Raw genomic sequence first — 23,299 nt, 5'->3', positions numbered from 1 at the left:
TGGGGGTACGTTGGGCTACAATGTCAATATGACATCATGTTGATGTCCTGTGCCTGCAGGGATACATTGTTTAAATAATTTTATACAATAATACATTTATATCTTCATTTGTAATAAATAATCCAATCGTGCGATGTGACTTGCGGATACACATTGCGATACCGCTGCTCAAACGATATATTGTTCAGCCCTAAGTTAAATGTCATTTTATATACCATGGTATAAACCATTTAACTGAGTGCTACTGTATAATTTACTCAAAAAAAAAAAACATCAAATGAGCTTCACATGTACAACCACATGTTAAAATGACATCTGCAACACAAATATGGAACAAGTTTTAGAAATTTTTCATGTAAAAACAAAAACAAAACACATGCATGTGGTTGCATTTTAACATGTTGAAGGAATAGTTCACCCAAAATAAAAATTCATTCAGTGTTTTACAGTGTGCTTACAGTGTTTATTGAGCTTGGATGTTTTCAAACCTTAATGAGTTCCTTTCTTCTGTCAAACACTAAAGCAAATATTTTGAAGAATGCTGAAAACCTGTAAATATTGATATTTTCCTACAATGGAAGTCATTCGTTTTCAGCATTCCTCAAAATATCAGATTTAGTGTTTAACAGAAGAAAGAGTGTTCCTTTTGAAGGTTTTCAGCTTCAGTATATCTTCCCTGGTGTTCAACAGAATAAAAGAACTAAATAAAAGTGTGAATAAATTAAAAATATATTTACTGGGTGAACGAACCCTTAAAGCTCATGTGACACATTGTTTTTATGTAAGGGTTAAAAAGGCCCCATTTTGAGCAGAATTCTTAAACACTTTGATTGGTTCTCAAGTTCACCAAGGCTGCATTTATTATATTATAATATATTTTTATGATAAATATAAAACTTCCGTTTTGCAATGTTAATTGTGATAGCAAAGCTAAACCGCTGCCATTTCTCCGGTCTTTTATGACCCAAAATGTATGCAAAAGTTCTTTCTGGTTCTTGAATCTGATTGGCTGATAGCAGTACAATATTCTGCTAGTATCAGACATCTTCAAGCCTCTTCTCCTTCATGTATTAATCTGCCCACAGTGAGTGTCAAGCAGAGGACTAAACTGTTTGACATAAAAAAAGTTTGACATACTGCAGCTGTTGCACAACGTAATGTACTTTTGAGATTTTTTTTTGAAGAGAATGTAGTTGTTTAGCTTGCAAATATATAGTTTATTTATAAAGATAGTGTCTATTTGAAAATGTGGTTGGATGATTTCGGAGATAGGACTACAGGTGGCAGTTTAACCTCTCATTGCCCGCTAAGAGCACACCACTGGTGGCTACTTATTCAGGAATAGTATTGCTGTCTAAAGAGTAGGCAATTGTGAAATTCAATTAATTTAGGCTTAATCTAAAGGCAATATTTGGCCACAGTCTCCTGCTACTGGTGGGGCCTTTAGAAATGCATGTCTCAGAGAACAGAATGCCACGACTGACTGCGGTATGCCACAGTACTCAGGAAAGTTCTCTGACTCAGCAAATACATTACCATTAGGGGGCAGCCAAGCTTCAATCTCAGTAGTGGCCAGTTCTGAAGGCTGAGGACTCGATGCTGCAGGTGGCTGTTTCTCTGTGGAAATTGGAGGTGTTTTCTCCTTGTTTTGTTCATATTTGCTATAATCGAATACAATGCTGCGCCTAGGATAATCGTGTTTATTGTTTTCTGATTAGAGAAATAGTTTCATTTTAGACACATTATTGCAGACTCGCCACAGCCATGCTGCTAATATTAGATTTTTGACTGTAGGCCATACAAAACTTTTTACAGAGCTCAGTTAAATGTTCTTTGATTAGGCTAGTTATCAAACTGTTAAAGCCAAAACGAATGGTAAAATACAGCTTGTAATTTAATTTCATACAGTTTAAATAGTTTATACTATTATAATTTAAATAAAAATAATTGAAAATCTTTTATTTTTTTAAATATTTTTTGAGCGAGATGCTAATGGTCTAATCCGATTCAATTATTTATGCTAAGCTAAAAATGCTCCCCTCAGAGATGGAGCAGATGAATGGATTTAAAATGGGGTATCAGTTTAGTTTGATGGTCCCTTTTGTTGGATTTAAGTTACACTGCATTAACATGCCAACTAATTCTCATTAGTAGACTGTTAGGTTGGGGTTGGGGTTAGGGTTAGTGTAAGTTGACATGTACCTGCAAAGTTTCTTTTAGACTGTTAAATGTCTGTTGAAGGAGCACTATCAGCACATATTAAGCAGACAGTCTACTACTCAAATGAGAAGTAATTGGCATGTAGTTGCAATGAAACTTTTAGTCAACAAAATGTGCAATAGGGACCATCGAAATGAAAAATTTTTAAAACTCAAGTATTAAACTCTTGGGAAGTTGTAAATTTCCAAAAAAGAAACAAGTGGAGCATTCCTTTAAAAATTCTGTTCTTGTGATCTCAAATCCTGTTTTGAGGTCTTTTGTTGTGTTTATACTTCAGTTAAGTCAACATAAAGTTTGGAATCGGACCAACACTGCTGAAATGGTAGATAGACACAAACCCAGGACATAATCTAAGCAAAAACAGTTATTTAACAGAACATTTATTTAGCTGAACCCTGCTATTAGAGCAGTTTCAGTATAATCAAGTCAAAACAGGAAGGAATAGGGTGCTAAAATGACTCAGTGGACACATATAATCAACCCAATGTATGGTTGTGATACAGTGTACAGTTAAGCAAACCCCTGTGCAGAGTAAGTTTTTTCTTTACTATTCCTATTCAGTGCTGTTACACAAGAGACATGTTTTATATGAAAACAACAAAAGCTCACTTGAAATGGCAGTGTTTGTTTGTGAATGTTATGAATGCACTCGGAGTGTTTATGTACAGAACATTTGTGGTGTTTATGGGTAATGGTGCTCACCAATCATGAAGCCCATTAGCTTGTAGGGCAGAACGCAGGAGGAGATGAAGGCCACCCACAGAGCAACGTACAACTTCTGAGTGATCTCAGGCTGAACCCACATGAACAGACTGAGGAACACAAACACACAGACATAAACATCCAGTGTTAACACATATTGCACAGACACTGACCTTCTGTTCATCGGGTTATGTGTACTTTTCCACCTGTACATAGTCTGTATATATTTCAATGCTTTGTTCACACGGAAATGCCGATGTGTACTTTTTCTTCCCATCTTTTACTATTTCCATCCACATTATTTCATTTGTAAATGCTAAATATTTGCCCATCGAAAATTGTCAACAAAGTAGTCTCATCAAAATGTATGCTACACTAATATATGATTTTTTATTCTTATTCCAGTTTGTTGGCAAAATAATAATAATTGTTTGCCAAGTTTCTCATAAGAGAGCATGCTTTGTGTGAAAATGTTTGCTTTCAAATTCACCTAAACATGTTTTCTCTTTCAATTCAATTTAATTGATAAGAGCTTTATTGGCATGGCTTGTCAAGCATTGCCAAAGCATTGCAGATTACATAAGCAATGAATAAATTTATTAAAAAACACAATTAGAATTTTGATAAAAACATACACAAATAAGACTAATATGATTATTAAAAAAGATAAAGAAAGAGGGAAAAAAAAACATTAATAATAATAATAAATTATAAAATGTTTTTACATTTATTCAGATGGTTTGTAATAATATTTCTTACTACTTTTGTCCACTGGCTGACTCTCTGTGTTAATGACAATCTGACACATATTTTCTGCTGTTAATATCAGACCGCAGATCTCCCCAAGGATATGCCTGAATTTTTCTGTATTTGTTAAAGATATAAAATTTGGTGTTAGCGCTGCACACTACATGGTTTCAGCATCGATATTGCAATGGTATCATTCGCAGTAGTCACATTGCAGGATTTGTAAAGTTGAGTCTGTATTATAATGTATCATTTGAATTATTTTTATATTTATTATTCAATTATTCTACCGAAATACTGTTAGACTTGGAAAATGATGATAGACTGTAACCTTTTCTTTATTGTATCTATGCTTTTAATTTGTTTATTGGATTTTATGCAGATGCACTCGCCTACAAAATCATCCCAATCAATCTAAAACAATCAATTCTTTCCAAATAGCGATATTCATGTCATCGGTTGAAATTGTATTCATATCACAAAATATATCGTAGAATAACAAAATATTACAATGTTAGATTTTTCCAATATCGTGTAGCCCTATTTGGTACAATTATCACAGTGTAGTAGGGAGTTTGCTCAGATTCCTTCATTCTCAGAGAGCACATTGTGCACATTCTCTGCTCTCTCTCTTTCTCTCCATCTCTGCCTGCCTCTCTTGACCTCCAGACGGTGAGCACTCAGTCTGTATTTGCTCAGGGTTTGTTTTACTTTATACTCTTGAACACAGCTCAGTATTACTCTTTCATATTATTTTAACCACTGGTTTTATGTTTGCTGGTAAAATTTTAGCTTTGTCTGTTCTTGGGAGAAAGCACACCTTTTGAATGCAAACACAAATGCTCCATAAAGACACATTGCATAGAAAAAAACCTATATATATACGCCATGTGTCTTCATGGAATCCTGTAGTTCAACATGAAAAGGTAAAAAATTTACTTACTTTTTGATTTTCTCCAAAACATCTGCCATCTTACCAAAAAGATTCTGCAATAATAATGATAAAAAATAATTAAATTGGATGCAATAAGCCGCATACAATTTGGTTACCCTTTACAATAAGGTTTCATTAGTTAACATTAATGTATTTGCTGACATGAACTAATAATAAACAATACTTGTACAGCATTTCTAAATCATAGATTAGCATTTACTAATGCATGATTAAAATCCAAATTCATGCTTGTTAACATTAGTTAATGCACTGTAAGATCAATGAATTAACAATGAACAAATTAACTAACATTAGCAAAAGAAATACTGTAATAAATGTTCAAGTTTTGTTTATTGTTTGTTAATGTTAGTAAACACATGAACCTTAACTAATACCTTATTGTAAAGTGTTACCTACAATTTAAGAGATGTATTCATAATTTAATTTATGGCTGTGCAATATGATGACATACAGCTGAAGTCAGAATTATTAGCCCGCCAGATTTATTAGCCCTCATGTTCATTTTCCCCCAATTTCTCTTAAACGGAGAGAAGATTTTTTCAACACATTTCTAAACAAAATAGTTTTAATAACTCATTTCTAATAACTGATTTATTTTATCTTTGCCATGATAACAGTAAATAATATTTTACTAGATATATTTCAAGACACTTCTATACAGCTTAAAGTGACATTTAAAGGCTTAACTAGGTTAATTAGGTTAACTAGGCAGGTTAGGGTAATTAGGCAAGTTATTGTATAATGATAACTGTAGACTATCGAAAAAAAAAATTGCTTAAAGGGGCTAATAATTTTGACCTTAAAATGGTCTTTATCAAATTAAAAACTGCTTTTATTCTAGCAGAAATAAAACAAATAGGACTTTCTCCGGAAGAAAAAATATTATCAGACATACTATGAAAAATTCCTTGCTCTGCTAAACATAATTTGGGAAATATATAAAATGAAAAAAAAAATTCAAAGGGGGGCTAATAATTCTGAGTTCAACTGAATATTATTTGGACAAAATAATAAGATTTATCATTTCATATTTGCACCATTGTTTACATCGTGGTGTCACAAAATACATTGTTTACAGTAATACTCTTTCATAATTTATAGGTGCGCAATGTTACACGGCATTATGGAAATGCTGGCAGAAACATAAATAACAGCATCATGAGGAAGTTGCAATTTTTCAAGTATTTTTAGCATTGTTTTTATTTTTATGTTATGTTTTACATATGTTTTTATAATTTATTTCATATTTCTACATTTTTAATAAAACATTTGTCCTGAAGTTCTAGATAAAAAGAGAAATATGATCACATACGAATGAGTAGTTTTTTGAGTATATACTTTAATATGTAAATAAGAAATAGACCTTTACATTTGAACAATATATATATATATATATATATATATATATATATATATATATATATATATATATATATATATATATATATATATATATATATATATAAATAAAACTACTGATTTGAATTCCTAAATATGCTACTAAATCGTGATATACATCATTATCAGGATATGAAATTACTTGAATTAGGGTCAAGCGATATGACAAAACTTTAATATCAAGATTGAAGTGAAGTTGTCAGGAAAAAATAAAACAATGGTTATTTACTGTTTTTCCACATTATAGAATAACAATAAATTCATCCAAACCTATAAAATGGGAATTATAATAATAATGGGGATTAATGGGAATTAGACAGTGATCAAAACAGGAATTAGACAGTGACACTTGATAATGGGCATTCATAATTTTTAAACCTTACTGAAGGAATTCTGAAGGGTGCTCCGGTTTCCCCCACAGTCCAAAGACATGCGGTACAGGTGTGTTGGGTAGGCTAAATTGTCCGTAGTGTATGAGTGTGAATAAGTGTGTGTGGATGTTTCCCAGAGATGGGTTGTGGCTGAAAGGGCATTCGCTGCTTAAAAACATGCTGGATAAGGTGGCGGTTATTCCGCTATGGCGACCTGGTTTATTAAAGGGACTAAGCCGAAAAGAAAATGAATGAATGAAAAAAGTAGAAAGATAAAAGTGTAAAATAGTCCTACAAAAGCCTACCTGTGCTTTCTGCGCAACATCTAGAACTAGCTGAAACTTTTCAGACACAGTCAGGTCTTCCTTTGGAGGTTCCTTGGAAGCAGACCACAAAGAGGGGAAAATTATATATGTATCATACTAAAACAAAGGCCACTGACGAGTAAATATCACGGTGGAAAATCAATTCTTACCACAGGTTCAGAAACTTCAGGCACAATACTCCACTGAATTCTCCATCCTCTATAGAAAACAACAACCTGTAATGCTTTTGTTTGTATTTGTATGTTGATCTAAAAATATCTATACAGTATGTAACAAAATTGATTCCATTTATATAATTTAAAGAAACACACTAACAAAAATGTGAAATTTTAAAGTTGAGAAACTTAATTGTACTACAATACTAGAAGTTCTTAATGCACTACAACAATTACTGGTTTATTTAAAGTGTCTGTTAAATTTGTGATAATATACAGTTATTGCATAGACTGTTAGCTGACATTCATAACATCAATAAAAATTCTTATGACAGGCAACTAATATACAGCCAATATACAAATATACCCTAAATTATATTAGTTATAGCTAATTAACTCGTTGAATTTAACTCCTAAAATGGTTTGGCAAAATTGTACTTATGTAATAGTATCTTATGAAACATAATTATGAAAAAGTAAAAACTTACTTGGCAATGAGGTAATTCAACGACAACCTCAAAATGGCTAAGAACAGAAATAAAGGAATAGCCCAGCCATGCCATGCTGCATTCATATAAATCTAAAGACAAAACACAACACAAATTACACAAAAAATCGTATACGAATTACTCGAAACAAGTTTAAGTACTAAAATTAAAAGCTTGAAATAAATAAAAACTAAAGTAAATAAACATTGATGACAATTTTTTAAAATAAAAAAGCTAATTACATAAATAATTTCAAAACTAATTCCAAATATTAATTCAAACTATACTAGACAATGCTAAAATAATAAATGTTCCAAAGTTATAATATTTTAATGATAAAGTAATTTAATTTTGAAAAGATGAATTGCAAGTATATCGTGAATTTAATGGTAAAAAGAAAATGAGTTATTATGTGCTAGTCTTACAAAATAATTAATTCAAATAACCTATGTTTAAAAAAGGAGATGTATATGTGTAAATATGGAGCAATGATCAAAACTCACTATGAAGGCAATCGCTGACGTGTAAACTGAGTGCCAGTTAGATAAGGCGGAGAGATTCCTTAAGAAATTTGTCACTGGTCTGGCACCCCGTTCTAGAAAAAGGTAAACATGAAAAACATAAGTAAAAACCATACATTTTTATTAATATTTCAATATTAACAAAACCACTTTATTAATTAAAAAAGCACTTACTAAGTCGTCGCATATTTTCAGTTAATCTGAAACAAACATAAAATAAGCAAAAGTCAGTCTGAGCTATTTGAGTATTCTTCAAATCAAATCGACATCAAGCATGACATTGAAAAAAAAACATCAAAAAATGGTTATCGATTTGATGTCAAAACCTTGATGTCTATTTTACATTCACACATTGATGGTCTTTTGACCAAAGTAACGACACAAAAAGAATTATAATGTACTATTTTTAATCAGTCTGAAAGTTCAAATTAAAATTTGTGTATGCCTTTTTTGTAATCCATTTTTGATTTTTTTTACATCAATGTTACACCATTTTCTAACTAAACGCAAGGCGATGTCACAACACATGATCAAAGGTATATTTTTCATGTTAAATCCAGTTTTTCTCATAGCCATTTGCAATAGCAGTGCACAGAATTTCTTTTCTATCTATATTTCTGCGACATCGCTGCAAAACAACATCATAAACTAATATGACAATTATCACCTCAGATAAAGTTTTTGTGCTTTATGCAGAGTTAAATGCTACCAATGTGAGTTTAAACACCATTTTACATGATATTTATTGGCAAACTACTGGAAGCATCATAAAATCGTTTACCTCAGATCTTGAAAATGAAATAACTAGCAAACGGTTTGAAAATGAAAGTCAGAACTGTCAGAAAAGTCAACATCAGTCACTCAGCCTACTTTTATTAATGTTAAATAGGTTAAATATGTATTAATTAGATTATAACCTTTCCCATTTTTTTGTTGGGAGTCTACTGACATTAAATTAAATGGCTGTAGAAAGTAATGTGTCGCGTTGCATTTGGTGCAGACAGCCAAATTGCTTGTAGCTGGAATCTTGTCACGTCTCGTGTAGTTAGGAAACAGTGTTAGATGTCAATTTGATGTGGTTTTGACATCAAGGTAGTCAGTTGAAAATCAAACCGATTAGTTTAGTTTTTTGACATGTTTTTTATGTCATTTTGACATCAAGGTGCCCACTCAGCATTCATGTCCTCGGAACGTTCCCCTGCCTTCAATAACATGACTTATTCCTTCCACCATCCACAGGCTGTCTTGTATTTTTATGTCAAAGTGACACTTAAACCATGTAAATCAATGAAAGCCGACAGCGGTGGGCAGCACACACTCAATAATGCTCTTTTGAGACAGATGGATGTACTTCAATAATCCCTGAGGGGGCATTCAGCAGACATAGAACTAATAGCAGCATGTATAATTGAAGCAGTTACATGCATTGACTGGACATCAGACCTACAAAACCTGCATGGCAAATGCTTTCTACCAAAATCCACAAAAAGCCAGGTTTCAAAATAACCATATGAAACAAACAAAGCAAGTGAATTCAAAAGTTAACAAAGTTTACAAAGACTAGTCCTAAATGGATAGTTCTCCCAAAAATGACATAATTTGCTCACCATTTCAGTTTCTTTCTTCTGTTAAACACAAAGGAAGATAAACTGAAAAATGTTGACTTCCATTGACTTCCATAATATTTTTGTCAATGGCAGAAATCTTCCTTTGTGTTGAACAGAAAAGCAAAGTAATTGATAAAAGTTTAAAACAACTTGCGTGTGAGTAAACGGTGAGAATATTTTTCCTTTTTTGGTGAACTGTCCCTTTAATAGACCTCAGTAAGAGTACCACATTATCTAAACACAAACTAAAATGTTGGTGTTAAATGTTCAGATGATGAAACTTTAAATTGAATAGACTCATTGAATTGAATTGAATTGAATTAAATTAAATTAAATTAAATTGAATTGAATTGAATTAAATTGAATCGAATTGAATTGAATATCTTTCGTGGAATCTCAGTATTTTCAAAATCTGCTTTGGGTTGCTTACTTATTCATTTATTCATTCATTCATGCTTGACAAAACACAATTTTAAAAAAGTATCATGGACATTCTGAACATCTCGCATTATTTATTAATGTATTTATTAACATATTTTATTTTTTATATTTATTAAATAATGCTTTACTTTGTGCATCGCAGCATACAATTAAAACAGTGTATGCTTAAGAGTTTTCAGAAAGGTTGTTTTTTTGGAATTTTTTTTAATAATGTGCATTTTATTCTAAAAGCAGCTTCAGTATTTTATCAAAATAATGGTCTAAAAATCACAAACCCTCAACTCTTTTTTTAAGTGAATAAATCGAATAGAATGGTGCAAATAATAAAAAAACAACATGTTGTAATAAATAGATAATTTTATCATAGAATATTCATAGGAAAAACTTTCAAGAGACAAACAGTACGTGTAACTGCAACCCTCTAAAAAGAAGGCTGGCTCTTCAGAACTGGGCCAGATCTTCAAATGAGGGCTGGACCACAAAAATTAGGTGATCAAGTATTTGTGTCTGATGTGCCAATAATGTAATCATACTTTTTTTGTGACAGGGTCTAAGTATGGCATATTAAAGGAGTAGTTCACCCAAAATGACATTTGGACATTTCTGTGAAGTGTTGTTTAACAATGATATGTTTCTCACACATTTTTAAACAATATTGTTTTAATAACTAATTTGTATTGTCTGTGCCCTGATGGCAGTACATAATATTTTTCTAGTTATTTTGGAAGATGCCAGTAATATTCAGCTTATAAGTGCAAGACTTACTATAACTAGATTATTAAACTGTGCAAGTAAGGCAAATTGTACAACAGTATTGTGTAACAATGGTTTGTTCTATAGACAATCAAGAAGGGGGCTAATAATATTGACCTTAAAGTATATTTATTTTTTAGATGGGGTAAACTGCCATTGACTGCCATAGTATTTAGGTTCTGACGTTAATGGCTACTGGTTCAAAACATTCTTCCGAAATATCTTGTTTTGTGTTCAGCAGAAGAAAGAAAGCCACTGAAAAGTAAGTACATAATGGCAGAATCTCCTTTTCTGTGTGCAAACTATCCTTCTGAGAAATACATAATTTGACAGAACCACAGAGTTTGTCTACTTTTATTTTGAAAAGTACATGAACTTCATTTTGAACATAAAAACCTCCATTAAATTTAGGGTTAGGGTAGTGGTAGACGTTAATAAAATACAATTTAATGGTGTTATAAGTACTTTTTTACATTACTTTGAGGGCTAAGTTACTTTGAGGGCTAAGTAGAGGTAGATAATAAAATACAATAAATAAAATATAATTAATATGTAATTTAAATCAATAACATAAATAATTCTATATTTATGATATATATATATATATATATATATATATATATATAGCCCCCTTTTGCCCTTTTGGTCCTCCTTTTTTAAATATTTCCCAAATGATGTTTAACAGAGCAAGGAATTTTTCACAGTATGTTTGATAAAGTTTTTTCTTCTGGAGAAAGTCTTCTTTGTTTTATTTCGGCTAGAATAAAAGCAGTTTTAAATTGTTTAAGGGCCCTTTTAAGGTCAAAATTATTAGCCCCTTTAAGCTATATTTTTTTCAATAGTCTACAGAACAAACATTGTTATACAATAACTTGCCTAATTACCCTAACCTGCCTAGTTAACCTAATTAACCTAGTTAAGCCTTTAAATGTCACTTTAAGCTGTATAGAAGTGTCTTGAAAAATATCTAGTAAAATATTAATTACTGTCATGACGGCAAAAATAAAAGAAATCAGTTATTAGAAATGAGTTATTTATTATTATTAACTATTATGTTTAGAAATGTGTTGAAAAAATCTTCCCTCCGTTAAACAGAAATTGGGGAGAAAAAAAATGAACAGGTGGGCAAATAATTCAGGGGGGCTAATAATTCTGACTTCAACTATATATATATATATATATATATATATATATATATATATATATATATATATATATATATATATATATATATATATATATATAATTCTCATTCTAGCAACAAACATGCTTAAAAGATTTTGTCTGCCACTAGGCTTAACTTATTACAAGCAGCATCCTAACCACTAGGGGGCAGCAGTTTACAATCCAATTCAGCTTTGGAAATGAAAGCACTGAGCAGTGAATGGTTTAAAAGTGATTTCACCCTGATTTGAACTCTGCTTACATCTGCGCATAATTTTAAATACAGGAAATATGAATAATCTCCTTTGACGAACCTTTTAGCACTTAGTGGCTCCTCAGCCTCAACTGTGTTCTCCTCAGGCTGGAAGCGGAAATCTTCAATGTAAACCCCAAAGCGATCATACAGCCAGTTGTGAAGCCGCGAACACACCGTCTCCTTCTGCTGTTTGTCTATGGTTAGAAATCAGACACAGTTGTTTTAATTCATAAAGATTAAAATTCATATTAATCTGAATCAAGCAGTGCATGGTTTAATGAAAGAGAGAGAGAGAGAGAGAGAGAGAGAGAGAGAGAGTTTGTGCTCTACATTCTCATATCCTGCCTCAGACAAAAGAGGTTGCTTTGGCCTAGATGGTCTACAAATTTAGACAAGTGCTTAAAATAACAGCTGAAAGCTTTCCTGAAGCCGAGATTCCGGAATCACTAATTAAAACCACAGAGTAGAAAGAATGTCAATAAACAGGATTAAAAGTGACAGTTTGTGCTTTAATACAAATGACTGGAAGAAAAAAAGGCTAATCAAAAAAGAAGTGCAATTTATTACATTTTGTAAGACAATTTTAGATTTTTGACTCATTTTTAATGGTTGTTTTTAACAGATAAGTAATAACCAGTGTTGGTCACTCTCGTTTGAAAGAGAAATTAGTTACAGTTACTAGTTACTTCTCACAAATAGTTACTAAGTTACATAATTATAAATATAACTAATTCCCAAGGAAAATAACTATTGAGTTACTTAAAAAAATTTCATTTGTCAAATGCCTATAAAACAAATATGAAACATTGTACACTAATCTACGCTACAATGTTGTGGGTCAATGTGAGAGACAATGGCAGCATGTGCTCAACTATATATCTAGATATTATTTTGTTCAATTCTATCTAAGTTTGTTTGCTTTGACGTCGTGGCTTCGTCTCCTCCTTTGGCATGTTATCACCTGCCTAGCCACTAATTTTGTGGTGGCTTGTGATGACATGAGGTGCTCGTACAAAATGATTTTTGAGGCTCTCTATATTTGATTTTCTTTTTTATACACACGATTATGCTGTCAAACTGTTGTATAAATGCAATATCACACTCTTAGCAGTGCGATATGGCTATGGGTCACTAAGGCACTTGGCCTGTGGCCTCGAGCCAATGCATGCCTCCCACCAGTGCTGAAATACAGCCATATCACCCTGCCACTTGTTTGATATTGCTCGTATATATTTTGTGCATGCTGTATGTTATAAGCAGTGTTGGGCATGTGTCTTTAAAAGAGTATTTAGTTATAGTTACTGGTTACTTCTCACAAACAAACTGAGTAAGTAACTTAGTTACATAATTATGAAACTAACTAATTACCAGGGAAACTAACTATTGGAAAAAAAAACTATTCGTAAAAAATGTAATTTGTCAAATGCCTATAAAATAAATATAAAACTAATCTACACTATTTTAATGTTGTTGTGGGACAATGTGAGAGACAACTGCATCTTGTCCTGAACTATATATATCTAGATATTATTTTATTTAATTCTTTCTGAGTAATAAGTGTTTGAGGTGGAGTAAAATGAAGTTTTATTTGCTTTGACGTCGTGGCTTCGTCTCCTCCTTTGGTAGCAGAGCTCACATTATCACCTGCCTAGCCACTAATTTTGTAGCAGCATTTGACAACGTGAGGTGCTTCATTAGACTAGAATTACTTGTCACCAACGCAAAGAGACTCTTTTTTTTCCTGGGCATAAGTTGCATGATACATAAACATTCTTGCCTTTCACCTCAACGAGAGAAAAGTAGTGCTTATATATCCAGTTTATAAATGCTACCTTTAAACTTGTTGAATTTGCCATCGTTCTCCTGGTCGTTGGTGTGTGCGACTGACTGTGCGTGTGCTTGTGTGAACACCCACCCTACTCTGCCTCTGATTGACAAACGATGAAAATGTACTCTATCTAAGCCAATCATTATGTTCTTAGTTACACCACGTTCACAGACACACCAATCATCATACTGGTTGGTTATGTGTCCCGCCCCAGCCCCGAATGAATACACACACACCCACAACCCCCAGAGAAAGATGTCCTATGGCTGAGAGAGATGCTGCTCGCTTCAGTGTTCTCGGTTATAGTAACGCATATTTTATTGTGAGTAATAGTAATGGCGTTGTAACGGGGGAAACAGTGACTGCGTTTACATGGACACCAATAATTCGATTTATTGAGATTAAGACAATACTCTGATTAAGAGGTAACCAAGTAAACAGCGATTTTTGATTAATTGAATCAGATTAAGGTCATAATAGAATTTAAGAGAAATCGAATTAAGAATTGTGGAGTATGCCGATTTTAGTCACATTTCTAAAGTGCTGTACAGACATGTAAACACCTTAATCGAATTATAACTGTCATGTAGGACTTTTCGCCGCGTTTTGCGACAGGACAGTCCACACACACACACACACACACGTTTGACACTCTTTGCACCTACCCAGTCAGTGCAGACCACAGACACCTGCATCATGAAATGCAGAGGGTTTTTTTTTCCACTCAGCATGTGGCATAAACTTCCATTAAAACAACTCTTCCAGCAGTTCATAGTTGCATCCAGTATCTCGTTGCATGAAACTCCGGAGGAAATGCGGATAGCATTGTGAAGCAATGATGTTAATCGAATTATGTGCTATAACATGTAAAGCGGGATAATAAACGTAACACTCAAAAAGCAACTCATGTAAACACCTTAGTCTTATTATTCTCTTAATTAGATTAAAGCAAATAATTTGATTACTGATGTCCATGTAAACGTAGTCAGTAAGTCTCGTCTTGCTTACTCGTTACTGAAAAAAGTATCGCTGTTAGTAACGTCGCTTATTTATATTCCCATTACTGTAATATAGTAATAACTATGTTTGTCTTTTCAAATTCTGACACAAAACTTTTTACATAAGATAAGTGTTATTAAGTTTGTAATATGTAAGAGTACTTATTAAGTACATATTCAGATTTTTAACAACATTTTGTTTTTATAATTTAGACTGAAAAACAGAAAAATAAATACCTCACAGTACATAGTTTTTTCTTTAATGTTGTTCCTTTATAAAGCTTACGTTTCATTAAGTTCAGTATGTTTGTCATAATTTTATGATTTATAAGGCGAAATATGAGCTATACATTTGGGGAAATAAGTACACATCACATCAACACATCACATTCTTCTCAGAAAACATATTTCTAAAGGTGCTGTTGACTTGAAATTTTCACCAGATGTTAATAACAACCAAAGAAATACATATATGAAATGAAACAAACAAATCTAATTAGTTTACAAATGAAGTTATGTGGAATAAAAATGAAATGCCACAGGAAAAAAAGTATTGAACACATGAAGAAGAGGAGGTGTAGAAAGGAAGTGAAAGCCTAGACAGTAGCTGAAATGTCTCAGTAGTTCTTCAGCCAACCCTCTGCCCTTTCTCATTGTAAATTAATATAAGCTGCTTCAGTCCAACATCTACATTATCAGGACGATGAAGATGAAACCAGCGTGGACATTTCAGCAAGACAATGATTCAGTACACAGCCGATGAAACTCTCAAATGCTTTCAGAGAAAGAAAATCAAGCTGTAGAATGGCCCGGCCAATCACCTGACTTGAATCCAATAGAAAATACAGAATAAGGATCAGTTTGGAAAAATGAAACCCCCAGAATCATCAAGATTTTTACACTCTGTTTAAGTCTTTGAAAAACTCACACCTGAGCAATGCAATGACTTCACTTTCGACATGAGAGCCATCTTTAAGCTGCGTCTTTAAGCTGAAATATGTTTTCTGAGAAAAATGGTGACGTGTTGAATACTTATTTCCCCCACTGTACATACAATTGCACACTCCATAACATTAAGATTGGACAAACTGAAAACAATTTTCTCTAAAAAGCATAAACATAAACTTTACATATTTTCAGTTAAACTAACCAATATTTATCAATATTTTTCAGCACTGAAAGTAAAATATATTGATCATTAAACTATATTGTCCATCATATTGTATGAATTTCTTTCTCTAAGCTCACTGCATTGTATTCTAAGATTGCAAATATTGCTCACGTATTGCAAATATTGCTTGATTTAAAGGGGCACTTCACTCAATAATGAATATTTTTCGCTATTTACTCACACTCCAGTGGTTGTAAATGTTTGTGAGTTTCTTCTGTTGGACACTGAACAAGTTTTTCTGAAGTATTGTTTCAAAGCAGCAGATTATTGCATTACAATTCAAATCTGAAAAGTTAAGCTAACTTTCTGTTTAACTGAAGGAAGATTCATCTTTGTTTATTTCTATAGCGCTTTTACAATGTAGATTGTGTCAAAGCAGCTTAACACAGAAGTTCTAGTAAATTGAAACTGTGTGAAAGTCAGGAAAAATTGCATGAAACTCAAACAGGTTTAGAGTGGAGGGTGAGTAAATGATGACTGAATGTTCTATTTGGGTGAACTATCCATTAATTTAATTATTTTGATCTACTACTGTATGTAGTTTTTTGTTTCATTATTTCTGTCATAAGGCTGACGGTTGTGTTACCTGTGCCATTAGCTGCCGGTGTCTGCTGTTTCCGTGGAGGTTGAGGTGGAGAATCTTCACACCTGAACCACAAGACAAACAAAACAAACATCACTAAAACATCTTCAGTTCATACTAAATCTAAACGCAGAAGGACTGTACATATTACAGTGTTTCATAACTTGCCATCGTTTAACATTTATATATAACATTTATTTATATTTAAATATGGTTCTTTCTGCATTCTGAGCAGTTTTGAGATAATGAGCTTCAAATTTTTTGCATTCCATAAAGCTATACATTAAAATAACAGAAACGCTCTAATGTATTCTCAATGTACAATATCAAAATCCTCTTAAATTTGATTTTAGATCAGGTCAAATGATAGATTATGTGATAAATGATAGATCCTTAAAACTCCAAGAAAATTCCAAAGAATTCCAAAACAAATTGAAGCAATGGAAGTATTGAAAAACAAGCAGTTTATATATATATTATTTATTGAGATATCCACATAATCTGAAAACTGAATAAATAAGCTTAGTCATGTATGGTTTGTTAGGATAAGACAATATTTGTCTGAGATGCAACTATTTGAAATCTGGGAAAAAATATACAGTACATTTAGAAAATTGCCATTAAAGTGTCTTAAATTAAGTTTTGATACATTTACATAAAGAAATTGACAACATTTCTTTATGAAGCAAGAGCTTTACTTACTATTCAAATGATTTTGCCATTAAATAAAAATAAGATAATAAAATGTATCTAGTTTTTCCCACAAATATAACCAAAAGACTAGTTTTGTGCTCACATAAATAAATATATATATAAATAAATAAATAAATAATTATATATATATATATATATATATATATATATATATATATATATATATATATATATATATATATATATATATATATATATATATATATATATATAAAATAAAATTTATGATTTATTTCATTTTTTGGATGAATGTTTTTTCCTTGTGCTAATTAAAGTGCTAATTATTTAGTCATTTGCAGATGTTATTTTTAGGGAATATGACAGATAATTAAACACATTATTGCTGGAACCATTAGTATATTTTTTTGGGTTTCGATAGAAAAAAAATGCTATTTGTTGTTTTAATTAAGACCACTCATTAAATTAACTACACTTAAAAATTACGGTCACACATTATTTTAATGGTCCATTTGTTAAATTTAAGTTACATTGCAACTAATTCTCATTAGATTATAAGTAGACTGTTAGGTTGGAATTAGGTTGACATGTACTTGCAAAGTTTCTTATAGTCAGTTAAATGTCTGTTGAAGGAGCAGTATCAACAGATATTAAGCAGACAGTCTACTAATACTCAAATGGACCATCAAAATAAAGTGTTACCAAAATTGCTTTTGATGCTTGTTCAAACTGCTTACTTAATATGAGATGAACCAACACAATTTTTTACTTTTTTATGTTCAATTCACCTAAATTTGTAAAAAATATATATAATAATAATAAAAAACAATTAAGTGAACCTAATAGTTGTGACAATATAAAGGAATTGTGTAGAACCCAGCATTTTTCACAGTGTATTTGACCTTTTAAGGCTTAATATTGTCAAATTTAAGACACTTTAAATACAAGAAAACAACCTATGCTTCAGCAAGCAAAGTTCACTAAATAAAAAAGGTTACAAATTGCTGTGAGATTAGAATTCAACTGTTGATAAAAGTTTTTTTTTAAAATAATTGTCCCAATATCTACACAACATTGAATAAAATAAATCACATATGGTCACAGAATCACTCTGAAAAAGCCTGTTTTGACAGAAATCTTAGTTATAAAAAAGTTATATAAACTGATGAATACAAATCTTTATACATTTAAAAAACTGGCAAGCTTTTATGTTAAAAACCCCCAAAGCATTTTTAATCTTCCCTCACCACCACCACTCCACAAAAAAAAAATGCAATACAAAAATCAGTAATGACTGAAACCACACATATGAAAAAGTAATGACTAGCCTTTGATATTTTGGTGTACTAAGGATTCTCAAGTTCCACTAACATTAGAACAAACTAAAAAACAAATGAATGTTCGTATGCATGTGTTGTCCAGTTGATGAAAGGTGTTTTCTTTTTGTGAAAATCTGAATGTGAATATTAATTAGAATTATCTATCCAATTATTAATAAATGAGACCAACTGTGCGCTTTATCTTAAGTCATGATGACACACAACTCATCAACATTTTGATCTTCTAAACATATTTACAGGTTAAAATACAGCTCACCCAAAACATTCATCGTTTACTCATTCGTATTTCATTCAAAACTTGACATTCTGTGGAAAAAACCTATATTTTTGAAGAATGTAACTGTTTTGGTGACTAATAAAAAACTGAACGTTCCACAGAGGAAAGAATTATTCAGAACATAAGGTTAAATGTTGTCAGAATTGCATTTATTGGTTTCATTATCCCTTTAATTATCCTGCCGTTTGTCCTCCATCAAATCTGAATCAATTAGGGGCTGACACGACCTCAGTGGAAAGAACACTCTGTACTGACATATTGCCGTTCATGACTCTATACGTACAGACATTGACTTCCTGCTGAAGGGTCACGGGGGTGGGATGTAGTGGCTATTTTTATATCTCAGTGTGTGTTGCATTTGCATCTGACTGCGGCCTGTCCTGCTGTGACAGCCAGAGAGACAACAGGACCGGGTCATTGAACACTGACAACACACATCAATTTATCACACACTATCCTCCTTTTTCCTGTGTCCCATGATGCTTTGCATAGATTAGAGGAGTTGCTTCTGGTAAACAGCCAGTGAAATGTTTTCGATGAGTACAAAGAAGTGTCGTTATTCTTTTCACAGTTCATCCATTTGAATATTAAAAGGAAACTTATTAGCAATTACCATATTCTTGCTGCCTTATTTTTTTAGTTGAATCAAAATAACTTTTCTAGTCATCTCAACTTACATTAATCAAACTGACTAAAGATTTTAACTTTAACTTTGTATGACTTAGTTGAAACCTGATTAACTTCTTAAAATAAGTTAAAGCAACATAAAAAATTTTATTTTGTCATATTTGTTTTTATTTGTATTTTCAGTGTATGAATAACCCCAAAAGCAAGTCTTTCAACAGCAATAATTATTTATTTAATAATTCTATTAAATAAAACTGAATTATATTAAAAAACAACAGAAAATAATCTGGAGGAACACAACTCTAGTGAGCTCCAAAAGAAATTAGTGTATCATTAATTTTAAGGATTTGTAGTTTAACGTGTATATTGTGAAATGTGCCGCATATGTTTGCAATGAGACAACAAACAGATGTAAACTATAAACATGTAAAGTGTTAAATGGTCATTTATGCGTCGTGTCATATCACTCTGCTCTTACTACTGTTTTTTTTTTGTTGTTGTTGTTGTTGTGAAATCATGAAAATATCCTTCTGTTAAATCTGTTTACATTTCAGCTTCAAAATACATATCTCAACACATCTCCCTGTAGGCATGTCACGATATCTATTTTTTGTTGTAGGTTATATTGCACCAAAATATATTGTGATAATCGATATTATTGTCAATTTTAGACCATTTTATGTCACTCATGATATAATGCCAGAATGACTGTCACGGTCACCAGCAATCCAGACTGCAGATCGCTGGTAAACACACAAATCCACCATTATATGGACTACAAGATCCAGTCATGCACCACACACACACCGGTTCCTGATCCATTTGATTACACTCTCACAGCTGAAGCTGCTCAAAGACTGATTAGTTGGACTATTTATACAGCACACTAACACACAAACATTGCTGAGTCTTGTTATACTGATGTTTCCTTGCCTTCCGTGTTTGAACCTTGCTTTGTTTTGTTTGTTTTACATTGCTTGCTGCCTGCACTTTTGACCATTCGCCTGTTTTATGACCACGACTCTGGATTTGCCTGTTTACATCTGTTTGCCCCTTTGTTGACTGTTGCTTGCCTGACTATTCTTAATAAACTCGCATTTCTTCGCATCCTTAACTCCGTTGTCAGCGTCACATTCACATGACAGAAGGCTCAGCCATGTCTGTGTGTTTGTGTGCTGTATAAATAATCCAGCTAATCAGTCTTTGTGCAGCTTCACCTGTGAGAGTGTAATCAAGCAAGATCAGGAACAGGTGTGTGTGTGGTGCATGACTGGATCTTGTAGTCCATATAACGGTAGATTTGTAGTTCTATGCGATCTGTGTGTTTACTAGCGATCTGCAGAGGTTAAAATCATCACGATGCAAGTACACTCTTTCAAAGAACACATAATATGTTATTCCTAAGACTATTTAATTTAATTATAGGCATTTTAACAATTTAGGCATTGGAATCAGAATGTTTAAACACATATTCTAAATAATTACTTATGAATTTTAACAAAAAAGTGCAGGGTAAAATGTAACAAAGGCTGTGATATCTGCTACCAGATCTATTTTCAGTTGTCAGACACCCACATGAAAATATACTATAGTAATATTATAGTGTTAACAATACTGACACCTCTAATTGGGATCGAATGTTGCTAGAATTGGTTTTTATATATGGGCGACAATACTGCATCCCTAAAAATTATTGCAGTGTTCTGCGATAAGTCGATATGTGCCTTTTTGTATAAGTTAGCCAATATTTTATCCACAACACAACTCAGGAGCAACCTTTCATTTCATTTCATTTCATTCACTCACTCCTTCTAGGTAAAATAAACCTTTCTACCACTTCAACGAAAAGATGGTCATTTAGCAAGGAATCTACTCAAAATATGTATTTGACAAGTGAAGTATGATTATTTTGCGTATGTATTTCAGAGTACATAAGACTGTGTGTGTGTGTGTGTGTGTGTGTGTGTGTGTGTGTGTGTGAGAGAGAGTGAGAGAGATAGAGAGAGATAAGTTGTGTCCATAATTGCATACTTCCATACTATACAGTACGCTAAAAAAAGTAGAAAAACCTAGAATTCACAAAACAGTCTGTGAGAAGTACCCGGATGACCTACTACTTCCGGCGCATCAGATGGATCCTACTCTATCTCATGATGCACCATGAGGAAATTCATGAAAGGGAGTGAATCGACGCAACTGATTTGGGTAGTTCACGTGATGATGACAAAATGGCAGATGTAGTACGTCCGTGTTCTATTCATACTACTGACATTCATGCTGAATAGAACATACTTTTCTAACGGCAGAGTAGTACATTTAAATTCACGTGCAGTACCTACTGAGTAGTAAGCCGTTTCGGACGCAGCCATAGAGAGAGTCAGGTACTGACATAAGCAGTGGTCCATCAGAGCATGGCTCATTAATATTCATGACCATTCCAAATATGGTCAAAACCAAGCTTTTCATTCTAGGGGTAACTCAAGTGATTATAAATGAGAAAATGAAATTATTCCTGGATAGTTTTTACCTAAGCCAAGTACTTACTATGTAGATATCAGAGAACAATTTAACTTGTTAAAAGGGTCAGAAGGAGGGTTAAAAATGATTTTTCCGATATTTTATAGACATCTACATTAGATTTTTGTTGAGTGTCTGTGTGGGTGAATATGTGTGTGTGCATGCGTGTGTGTGTGTGTGTGTGTGTGTGTGTGTGTGCGTGTGTGTGTGTGTGCTAAAACTGAAATAATAAGTGTTATTTAATTCTAATCCCTAATGTTATCCATTGTTTTGACAGGTTTGACACTGTAAAGCAGATTTCTTGCTTTGTGTATATTTGTGTGTGTGTGTGTGTGTGTGTGTGTGTGTGTGTGTGTGTGTGTGTGTGTGTGTGTGTGTTTTTAATTGTGTGGTTTTTACCTGGTTTTCAGCACATCGTTCATCTTCTGTTCGAGGTCAAGTCTCCTGCTGCGCTCTCTTTCCAGCTCCTGCTTAAGGGTTTCCACATTGGTTTCTTCTCGTAGCTTCCGCAATTCCTCCTCTAAAATGATTAAAAAAAGCAAACACTTAACTACCACACATTTTAAAGAATGTTCTTTAATAACCATTACAACAAATATTATCATCTAGTCTAAGATATTTGAGCATTTAAATGTAGCTTTATTTTCATGTATTATTACTATTTACTATTATTATGTACGTAGTTTTGTAATAAGTATAATTTGCACACATTCAACTATTGTCATAAAATAAACGCCTTTTGGATAATATAGGATACTTCATACTGGAGTCAGTTTGACTCAATATCTTTCTACTCACCTAGGAAACTTCAGTAGTCAAATGCACCATTGTGAGCCTACAGTTATGTACTCCACATGTCTTTGTTCCCAACAAAGCATTATAAATATTTGAGTGCTAATATGAGCCTCTCTCATCCAGAGAGCCGCAACGGACCAAATAAGATCTGGACAGGCATCAGCTCTTTATGTAAAACTCTAAAGTTCAGACTGGTGGTTTTTACTGGAAGTGCTTCAGCCTAATGGGTTCAGATGAAATGAATGCTGTCAACTGTACATCTAGGCAGACAGTCGATTAATCTATAGAGATGTTTCTATTAACTGCATTTAGAGTTTCACTAGCCTAAACTGTCCTAATATAGATTCTAGCTAAAGTAGAAGTACAGGGATAGCATCCCTTGTTGGT

General features: G+C 32.6%; 1 protein-coding gene across 2 annotated transcripts in view; it reads right to left on the bottom strand.

Annotated features, from left to right (window-relative positions):
• Nucleotides 1–23,299, bottom strand: part of gramd4a (GRAM domain containing 4a) — a 102,114-nt gene that overhangs the window by 9,971 nt on the left and 68,844 nt on the right. For both annotated transcript variants that reach the window (XM_056455440.1, XM_056455441.1), the window contains exons 4-13: nucleotides 22,517–22,637; nucleotides 16,688–16,749; nucleotides 12,163–12,298; nucleotides 8,058–8,083; nucleotides 7,866–7,957; nucleotides 7,363–7,454; nucleotides 6,869–6,917; nucleotides 6,699–6,770; nucleotides 4,613–4,656; nucleotides 2,923–3,032 (exon numbers count right to left, since the gene is read on the bottom strand). In XM_056455440.1, the coding sequence (XP_056311415.1) occupies nucleotides 2,923–3,032; nucleotides 4,613–4,656; nucleotides 6,699–6,770; nucleotides 6,869–6,917; nucleotides 7,363–7,454; nucleotides 7,866–7,957; nucleotides 8,058–8,083; nucleotides 12,163–12,298; nucleotides 16,688–16,749; nucleotides 22,517–22,637 (804 nt within the window). The remainder of the gene's footprint in view (nucleotides 1–2,922; nucleotides 3,033–4,612; nucleotides 4,657–6,698; nucleotides 6,771–6,868; nucleotides 6,918–7,362; nucleotides 7,455–7,865; nucleotides 7,958–8,057; nucleotides 8,084–12,162; nucleotides 12,299–16,687; nucleotides 16,750–22,516; nucleotides 22,638–23,299) is intronic.

This window comes from Danio aesculapii, chromosome 4 (assembly GCF_903798145.1).
Source record: "Danio aesculapii chromosome 4, fDanAes4.1, whole genome shotgun sequence".
Lineage (NCBI taxonomy): Eukaryota > Metazoa > Chordata > Actinopteri > Cypriniformes > Danionidae > Danio > Danio aesculapii.
The sequence above is the reverse complement of the archived record's forward strand: the minus strand, read 5'-3'. Positions and strand labels throughout refer to the sequence as shown.